Source organism: Macrosteles quadrilineatus, unplaced genomic scaffold (genome assembly GCF_028750875.1).
Source record: "Macrosteles quadrilineatus isolate MER2022 unplaced genomic scaffold, UCM_ALF_1.0 Scaffold_6__1_contigs__length_79288215, whole genome shotgun sequence".
NCBI lineage: Eukaryota > Metazoa > Arthropoda > Insecta > Hemiptera > Cicadellidae > Macrosteles > Macrosteles quadrilineatus.
The window spans coordinates 11589852-11600609 of NW_026542599.1; the positions used below are offsets into that span (position 1 = coordinate 11589852).

Sequence of the window (10758 nt, forward strand, 5' to 3'; positions counted from 1 at the left end):
TCAATCTGGATTTAATTACTAACAATCACTACTGATAACTTTTTAGAGAGGTTATGTTTTCGTGTATTGTCATTGCCACTGAAAGTGATGCAACGACTTGTTGTATAATCAGCTGATTTCCTGTAATTACGTGTTTGTTAAACTTTGTTTAATATTACATTGCTAGCAGCATTCTTACCATAAATAATATTGTATCAGGTACAATTCGGCAAATATTTCATTTATTTTTGGGCTTCCACCAACTTAATTAAGAATTAAGAATACGCGAGTATCAACATGAACAAGTCGGATCAACAATTTAAATTGGTCAACTGATCAGCTGATCAGCTGATTAGTTGACGTTCGAAGCATTACAATTTTAATTCTTTTCTCTCAATACTTGAACCTCATTGGTCCGTTACCTGTGTGGATATGAGAAAACTATGCGGATATGAAATGAAACTATGCGGATATGAAAGTAAACAGCTGTAAAGTGAAACTTTTCAATTCTAAGAACTGGACTGAAATGGCTACTTTAAAAAACGGTCGTAGGTAAAATTCTTTTCTTAATTTTATAATTAACGTCATGGATCTACGGACCATCAATATGATGTCACGGATTGCTCCCGTGAGCCTGTCCGGAACGTGACCTGACTGACTTGTCGTTTGGTAAATTTAATTGTCAATGTCTTGTCTTGTCTTAGGGATAGCGCTGGGTTCACAACGATATGGTAGGCATTCGGTTAAATATCGAGCTTGTTTTCTACCGGATGACAGACATCGACTTTTAGTATCGGCATCGGCTCTCTGGCTCACCGCACCGGCTGTCTCATACTCATGGTGGAATAGTAATAGTAAACTATTGCCTTGGTGCCTTCTGCTGCAGCTGCTCCTATAGCTCCTATGTCGTCAAACGTCATAATGTGGCCTTGACGACGGAAGGCCATAATTTTATTCACAATATTACAGTGAGAGTGAATGCAAATAAATAAGTACAACATAATATCTGAACCTGGCATAAAATTTGCCAATGAAAATGTTTATTATCCAATTACAGTAAGGCTGATAACCAGCATGATAAATATATAAGAACTTAAATTACGGAGGAATTTTAAAATTAATATTCCAGTAACTTGCGCAATTAACGCCAGATAAATTACCACCCCCTTACTTTTAAAAGCGTTTAGATGACCTTTGCATATTTCCTCCATAATAATGCACTATGCACCATGAAACTGATCAAAAGGAACAATGTTGGAATAAATTTAATCAAATATTTTCCTCTCCTTTTAGGCTAGTGCTAGTAGTTTTTGTAATCTCTTGTCTTCTCTCTTCTGTCTGTCGAGTGTCGGTGTTGGTTGGTTTGGTTTTTTTTTTAACAAAGTTTATTTACAATCTGTTTTACATTAAACAATTAATAATTAAATACGATGACATTTTTATTAATAAAATAAAAATTGGAAAACATGAGTTAGCAGCTAAACTTGTTTGTTTACGTTTTGGTTGGTTGGTTGGCGCTATGGAAGCCAATCGATTTACGATATTCGATAGTATTTGTTTTCATACTACGACGATCGATACTTAACCGTATGCCTACCATATCGTTGTGAACCCAGCGCTATCCTTGTCTTAGCAGCTGTTCTCTTCTCTAACCTAAACTTGCTTTGCTTGTTTTGTTTCTTTTATGAATACAGTTCTCAGTGAAAGTTTCTTTTGTGAATAAAGTTATCAAATCTATTCTTAACGTGTCTTTTAAGACAGATTTTTTATTCACAAATAAAAAGTGCATTACAGTAACTTTAAACATTTAACCTATTAATTAATTGAAGAGCTTGTGTGCATTCATCACTTCTCAAACTTTGACATCCGAATGTTGATATTGATAAATGTCAGGTACTTTTTCTTTTTTTAATTCTGTATGAAAAATCATGGAGAGACCAAACCCACTGAAGAGACCAGTTGTAAATATTGGCTTGAATAAAATAATCAAAAGCATTAAATGTGATCACCCTTGTAGTGAAGGATTTGAAGTTGAAAATCTTGTTAGTTATAACAATTCTTCAAGAAATAATGGGTTTTTGGTTGAAAGATTCATTAAGCCCCCTGTTACAATCACTCTTGATTTGACAAATACAATTGATTTAAAGTATGTTTTTCTACAGTGCAGTGTTGGTGCTCAAAAATCATCAGGAATTGAACTGTTTATTCAGCCACTATCTAAAGAAAATCCATTTGAATCAGTCAGCTCAGGAGTCATAAAAGCTGATGAACGAGGCTTTGTGTTTCACCGCTATAGTGAAAATCTAAAAGAAAAGTTTGGATCAGTTTTCTGTTATCGTTCTTTTAAATCATCTCGAAGTCTTTCAAGGGTTTCAAGTATCAAAATTAAAATATTCAGGACCCAGGGTGCTTCAATTCCTGCTTTGGGCAAATTAGAGGTATGGGGAGTGCCAAACAAACTTGATAAAGCAGATTTAAGAAGTTCTACTAACCAAGGTCACAACTTGACCCAGCCTTTCCACCCACTTAAATGCACTACGGTTAACTCTTCACTTAGAGGTAGGCCTAATGATAATTGTACTAAATCAAAACCATCAATAGCTAAAGATAAACCAACTTGGCCAGTAACCTTACAAATTCCAAATGATTTTATTGACCCAATAACATGTGATTTAATGTGTCAACCTATAATCTTACCGAGTGGAAACATCATTGATGTCTCAACTTTGGAGTGCTTTGAAAAAGCTGAATCTCAGTGGGGCCGGGTTTCAAGTGATCCATTTACAGGAATCCCATTTACAAATTCATCCAAACCTATTGCTGCCTCAGAATTAAAATCTAGAATTGATAAGTTTTTGTGTGATAATAGTGATCATCCTGACCTTAAAAAAATTCCAAGAACAGTAGGTAGGAGTTTGGCTCATTCCAGAACTTGTTCGTTAAATCCTAGTGTGAGCAAATTAATTATGCAAAAAAGACATACAATGGCATCAACCTACAATCGATCATCCACTGATGAAAGTTATTTTGAGGGAACTGAAAAACGAAGAAAAATTGAACGGAATATAAGAGACTTTTTGAGTAGCAGAGAAATGCAATCGCCACAACAAAATAATGTCAGAAAAGATCCTGTTTCTGAGCAAAAAAAACCAGCTCACATTTCATTCCAAGAAGAAATGGAAAAAAGTTTGGAGCTTTCACTAAGATCAACTCTATCTAGTCTTCCGAGTTTTACAGCACATGAAAAAAAATGTGAAAAGACTTTGGTGGAATGTTATGTCTGTAAGTCATCTGATCAGTTGTTCAGTATTCCCTGCTCTCACTTCATTTGTAGAAAATGTTTGATTACTCTCAAAACAAAAGGGGAAATGTCCTGTCAGTTATGTAAATCATCATTTGGATGTAACGATGTGCAAAAAGTACATGTAAAATAGTTAAAAGGTATAGTAAGGCTATCATTTATATTTAAGAAACTATGATGTAGGCTGTAGGCCTAATCAAATAAACTTTAAGATTTGAACAACTCCCTTAAGCTAGAGAAATTTATTGTTATGGTAATGATGAAAGCAAAGGATATGGTGAAGCAGCAAAATTTGGAATCCGTATGTGTGTAAAGATGTAGGAGTAGTCGGTCAACTACTGTAACAAAATGAGGTAACCATAATCCATATGTTTGTATGTAGATTTTGAAAACCATACTTAATCATAACTTAATACTGGCTACGATACACCATATATTCTATACCGGTATATATTTTAATTTGGGTGATCACGTAATAGGGCTGCTGATATATTAAATTATTGTTGTAGTAAATAAAGTAGCCTACAACTGAGCTCCCTGAATATTATATTTAAAAAATTAAAATAAAATTACATTTTAAATTATATTAAAATTACATATTCCTGAATATTATATTATATATTTTTTAATATAGTATTCAAGGTGCTCAGTTGTACTTTATTTACTACGATAATTCTATAATATATATATATCTGTCCGTTAGCGCAATAACTCGAACAAAAATTATCCGATTTTGATGAAATTTGGTACAAACGTTTATTGTTTATTTGAACGAAGTAGCAAACCAGCATAATCGGACTATGGGCACAGGGGTTTATGGGGGGTTGATTTTTCCATTTTTGACCTTAAAAACACAAAATTTCATCATTTCCTCCATACCATTTTGTAGAGCTTAAAAAAAATTACTTTTGTATACTGAAGCGTTGTTGTATGCCCAACGGTTACAGAAATAGGTAGTTTAAAGAATTGTAAATTTCAAGTTCTATGTTATTCTTATATAGAATAAATAAACTGTTGTAGTTTGCTTGTTTATGGATATATTTAAACCTAATTTTGAAATTTTGTTTTAATACTAAGCTATCAACATAGAAAAATTAAAAAAAAAAACACCTAAATATGTTCCCTGTAGCAGCAAACCCATGTACTCACTAAAATAATGTTATTTAAATAGGAAATAAATCTTAGGGAATATTTTAGTAGAAATCCAGCCAGGTAAATATAAATTTGCTTACACTGCAGGTTTGCTGCGGCGGGGGTATTTTATTTACTTTTCCTTATATCGGTTATTGTTTTTTTTTTTTTTGATAAAAAATAACTTAATTTCAATTAGGCTACTTGTTTAGCCTTTGGGTTACTGATTTTTTTTCTAATTGTGCAAATAGGCTGCTTGCTGGATAGTAATCCTGGGTTATGTTACTATATCTAATGACAATAAATCGGTAAAATTGCTAGGAATATTGATCAAGCTGAATTGGAGTGAGCATACAAACTTTTTATGTAGTAAATTGGCTAGAACTGTATTTTTGTTTAAAAAATTAAAGGACAATGTAAGTGAACAAATTATTCTAAATTATTATTAGGCTATGCATTTTTCCATTCTCACCTACAATATGAGGTAACTCTGTTTTCAAATACCGTAGCAAAGAAAAGCAGTTAGAGGAACAAAACCCAGGGACGATTGCAAAGCAGATTTTAAGGCCTTAAATATCCTAACCCTTCCGTCTTAATACATTTTAAATTGCTTATTATACGTAAAAGAGAATATAGACCAGTATAGCATCTGATCTGACATACTGAACATGCACAATGCACATTACACAAGAAATAGCCATCATCTCAACCATAGACTAAGCAACTGTTTCATCTAAGCCTCAACTTACCACTTACAAGACTTACACTTACACACAATAGCTACACATATCTTAGTACGGTATACAATTTTTTAATAAATTACGGAATCTAGGGAGTTGGAGTTTGTTCCGCTATTTTTCTGTGTTTTAACAATTTCTGGGGATTTTTGAAAAAATTGTATTTTTGTTTAATCTACCGTTTTTCAGAATTTTCTAATTTACACATATTGAAAAGTTAAGTAGGTCTGACAGATTGTTAGCATTTCATTTGCAAGGGTGGTAGTGCTGGTAGCAGAGGGTGAATCGACAACGGCAGCGAATTTACAAACACTGAGCACGCTCAAGCAGCACATTGCGAAACCTTTCTTTGTCAGTCTATATTTAACCATCTTCAGGCATCAATGAACAGTCACTTCAGTTGAAGGTCTTTCATGAAGAGACTGTTTTAGACTCCTTGTAGGCTTACCTACAAATGAAAGAAACCCAAAGCCAAAATTCATGTTTTTTGAAAAGAAATGTAGTTTCATATTGGCATAAAACTCATAGCCTATTTAATTTACCTAAAATTATAATAGAGGAAAATAGTTTAGATGTTTTTAAAAAAAGATTTAAAAATTATCTCCTTTCATTATGTTTGTATTCTTTTGATGATTTTTTGAATTCAAGAGAAATCATAAATTATAGTTTAAAAAGATGATTTAATTGTGTTGTGTTTAGTCTTCTTAAGCTTAACATTTGTTTTGTAAAGATAATATAATTGTTTTAGCGATAAGTAAGGCATAATTCATTTTTATATTTATTTGACGCTATTCATTGAATAAAAGCTTGTACTGTGAATGAATAAAGAGAATTTGAATTGAATTGAATATTTAGTAACGTAAGGATTATTTATAAATAAATAAAAGCAAGTTACCATTTCAACAACCAAGGTTGCTTTTTACAGTTATTTAAAGTATTTACTGATAAAATATCACTAGTATACACGTCAAAAACAAGGGTTCCGAAGCAAAGTAGCAACACATTTTTTAATTTAGTAATATCAACACAATAATTAACAGGAATTAATTAATTAGGAAACCTTCAAAAGAAAAACTTAAAGCATATTTATTTTTCAATGAAAATCAAACTATTAACGAAGTTTTAAAATGATTGCTCAAAATAATCAGAAAATTAAGAGCTTATTATAGAATTTGAAGAGAGTATTTGTGTATAATATGTTAATTATGATGTTAATAAAATATAAAAATAATTTTTTGTATGAACTTTTTAACAATTTTGTAGAATAAAGATTAAACATTTTATAAGTAAATTGTGTGTATATTTGAGGATTGCCTTTTAATTGCTAGGAAATGTTAATTGGCTCATTACCATACTTAAGACAGTTTTGTTCTCCCTTTTTCATGACAGTTATTCTACTTTTTTTTTAAATTGTCTATTTTATTTTTTAGTAGAGTGTTCAATACTGTTATTAATCGTCAAAAATTATTGTTAAGTTGTTGTCAGACTTGATTAAACCTGCTTGTAGTTGTAGTGTCATCATGTTGCAATCATCATATCATCATGTTAATTGCAAAAATGCATGTACTAATACCTTTCTAATACGTAATCATTTTGTAATCTGGTTTATGCTGATAAATAAATTGAATTGAAATGAACAGTTAGTTTTTCCTTGTGAAAAGTCATAAAGAATTGAATGTGGTCGTCTGAAAATTAAGAGTCTATAGAAACTGGAGTGAGCTTTTGTTTATAAAATTTAATGATGGCGATGTATTCTTAAGAAGTTGTTTAGTGATAAAAAAAAAAATATTACAGATTACACAAATTTTCATATTTTTAATTGCCTTTTAATCACTAGGTGTTGGATATAGTATTCAAACATTTTATTTCAATAATCTATGGTTTATATTTTTTTGTCTTTTTCCAGCTGGTATAAAAATATGAACTTTAATAATTTTGACACATATGATTTTGGGATGAAATGTTATGTTATGATTACAGAAATAATTGTTTTGGTAGCATTTTACTATGATTGAGTAACTTTTCTTTTGTGAATAATTAAATTATTTTCTGCCCAGTATCGAGTCTATTTTCTCTCCATTTTTGACTTTTAACACTAGGAAATAAAAACCGAGGTTTTCCATATCAAAAGCAATGAAGAATTGGAACCCTTTTAGATAAGACCTAATCAAGTAGGCTCAATTTTTTTTGGAAACAGATATTAAATAAAGGAATATATTTTTTTTTTTCAGTAATTAATACATTTTCCATTGGCTTGGGTACCTATTTTGAGTGAAGGTAAAATTTTTCAATGTAATTAACACTTTAGACCTTTATAATAGGGTGTTTATTTTCGGTACTTAGAACACAAGATATATGTTTAAAAGAAAGGGTATCCAACAGGGCTGAGTCACCAAATACAGTTACATAAATTTATATACTTTACAGTTGCAGGAAATGAATTTGCATAATATTTTTTGAACACGTATACCGGTACCTGTAGAGATTTTCCCATTTTAATCTTAAAAAGATATGAAAATGGAATTTACAAATAAAGGGACTGTGTCTATTTCTTATTTGTTCTTATTTTACCTAAATTTAGGTTAAAATCTCAGATAAAATCTAGAGTCAAGACTTCAAATCCAAGATAAATTGTGTTGAATATCCCTATCAAAAAAAGGACACACTACTTCCGCATTACAATCAACTGTACATAAATATGTCGATGCTTAATGTGAAATCTATGCGTGCATACCTTTAATGAGACCTCAAACCATGAAAATCGGCTGGGTAAAAGAGCCAAAGGAACTTGGAAAAGAAAACCAAATTTGTTTGAATACATAAGATCTTTATTTTTTGTTTGTTTAAAAAGGCAAATAAAGTTAAATGATTTTGAGTTATGAAAAAGGTGCATTCATTCATTTAATTTCTAAGTACTGTAAAATAGTACTAGCACACTTTTTATCAAGGGGAAATGATACTGGAACGAGTTCGCGGACCAGTGTGATTTTACTCAGGGGTATACAGTTGGTTTTCCCCATATTTATATGATTCACAACAATAAGATATTGTATTGTTGTTAGTACATGAATATTTTTTGGTCAAATTTGGCAAATGTATTTTTGGGAATTTATTAGTCGCTTAGTTCGCAGTTTGGTGTGGCGGGGGTAGTTTATAATGAATTATTCTCCCAAATAATTGTATTGCATCGTTAGACATTTTTTGTTTGGAGGTTGGTGTCCATGTTTTTGCCTTTTAGCGAATTTCCCTATAGGGAAGTAGCTATTACCGTAGGTGGCACGGTAAGACCTAGACCCGGGACTGATTTACTTTTTCATTTTGATGTTCCCAGAGGCCAAAAACACCATTCGTTCAAATTTTTATATATGTAAAAAAAAACACCCTGTATATATATATTATATATATACAGGGTGTTTTTTTTTTAAACTTGCATCTTTATTTATGTAAAAACCGCAATAGATAGAAATATACAGTTTGCGGGAATCATCTATTGACGTAGGGGGCCCAATTTTTTTTAAATTTAACATTACATTCACATTCCCCCCCTGCCCCCAACTTAATTTTTTTTTAAATAGCAAGGTACCCTTTGTGACATATCAAATGAAAGAGCATGAAAAAATAAAATGTTTGATGGAAAAAAATTGAAAATCGGGTTATAAATTTGTGAGATATTCCCCCCTCCCTCCCCGGAACTTAATTTTTTTTTTTATAGCAAGGTACCCCTTGTGACATATCAAATGAAAGTGCATGAAAAAAGTAAATGTTTGGTAAAAAAAAATGAAAATCGGCTCATGAATTTGTGAGATAATCCCCCCCCTTTTCCCCTACCCATAACCTTTTTTTTAATAGCAAGGTACCCCTTGTGACATATCAAAATGAAAAATAAATTTCACCAAACATTTTCTTTTTTCATGCTCTTTCATTTGATATGTCACAAGGGGTACCTTGCTATTAAAAAAAATTAAGTTCCGTGGAGGGAGGGGGGGGGAGAATCTCACAAATTTATGAACCGATTTTCAATTTTTTTTCATCAAACATTTTCTCTTTTAATGCTCTTTTATTTGATATGTCACAAGGGGTACCTTGCTATTTAAAAACATTAAGTTAGGGGCAGGGGGGAATGTGAATGTAACGTTGAAATCAAAATAATTGGGCCCCCTACATCAATAGATGATTCCCGCAAACTTCATATTTCTATCTATTGCAGTTTTTACATAAATAAAGATGCAAGTTTTTAAAAAAATACTCTGTACCGTATATATTTATATATACGTCCTTGAACGCGATAACTTGAGTAATTTTTGTCCGATTTTGATGAAATTTGGTTTAAAGGTGTAAAGCGGGATAAACTTGAATGAGTTTGCGAACCAGCATGATCGGACCATGGGAATGGGGCTTTACGGGGTAAAAATTTGTTTTTCTCACTTTTGACCCTCAAAACACAAAATTTCCCAATTTCTCTTTAGACCTTTTTAAAGAGCTTAAATAACAAATAATTTAGTGTTAGGTTTATACTCAATGATAAAAGTATTTTTTCCTACAGTCACCCGACAAAGTTGGCTTCCTTGTACTGTTTAAAGTACAGAAAGCTGCTAATTGCTGCATATTTATACTTTGCCGTACGGTTTATACTTTGCCGCACATCAGGATTCCAACGAAACAACACAAAACAGCGTGGTTCTATTATGCACGTAATCCGTGTACGCTCGGAAATAGGTTGGCAACACTTAAAGATAATAATACTATGAGCAGCTGATTGACTATTATAACTACGATTTAACCTGTCATTTCGTGTTTATAGTTTCGGTATTCCTGAACTTCCTGGACTTTTCTTTTAAACGTTTTTAAAACATTCCTACGATCTTAATAAACAAAAAAAATACTTTTAAAGCATTTTTTTAGGCGCGGAAACCACTTTAAATTACAAAAACATACGGAACTATATTCTCAAAACGCGGAGCACATTTCTTGCCGAGGAAAAATAGCGGAGTGATACGGACCGCGGGTACTACTTTCTCTAAGGGCACCATTTGTGTTGCCAGCTGAATCTAAAAACGTGTTGTATAGTGTTTGAAAGACTAATTGTTTATATGATTTATAGTGACTGTAGGAAAAATATAATGTGTAACACGAGTGAAAATAGTTATTTGTGCAACTAGTGAGAAAAGTGAGCAATTGACTCACTCGAGAGAAATACTTACTCACGAGCCGTAGGCGAGTGAGGAATGGTTTCTCGAGTGAGGCAATTGCACTTTGAACTCGAGTTGCACATCATACTTTTCCTACAGTTACCATAAAACAAATAAATTTGTGAAGAAACATAACCTATTTTTACACAGAAGTGAACTTTTAATATAACATTTAATGTGAAGTGACAAATACAACAGTACAACAGCTGACCAGCTGATTTACAGCCAGTGCTGCCAACGTATTTCGCGCGCATACGACGTTACCTATATGTTACGCGCTCACTATTTCGTGCCTTCACGTTGCAAATCTGGAGTGAGACAAAGTAATTAGAGTGAGACAATGTTAACATTGTCTCACTGATGAGCGAATTGGCCACTTTGCTTTCTCAAATCAGTGAGAGAACATGTACATTGTAAGGTA

The 10758-nt window shown here is 32.1% G+C and overlaps 1 protein-coding gene across 1 annotated transcript; it reads left to right on the top strand.

The window, feature by feature from the left end:
* The first annotated feature begins 1717 nt into the window (after positions 1 to 1717).
* On the top strand, positions 1718 to 3756 carry LOC128996700 (RING finger protein 37). Its single transcript, XM_054422139.1, has one exon. The coding sequence runs from the start codon at positions 1908 to 1910 to the stop codon at positions 3411 to 3413; it is 1506 nt and encodes a 501-aa protein (XP_054278114.1). The 5' UTR covers positions 1718 to 1907; the 3' UTR covers positions 3414 to 3756.
* Positions 3757 to 10758: the final 7002 nt, after the last annotated feature.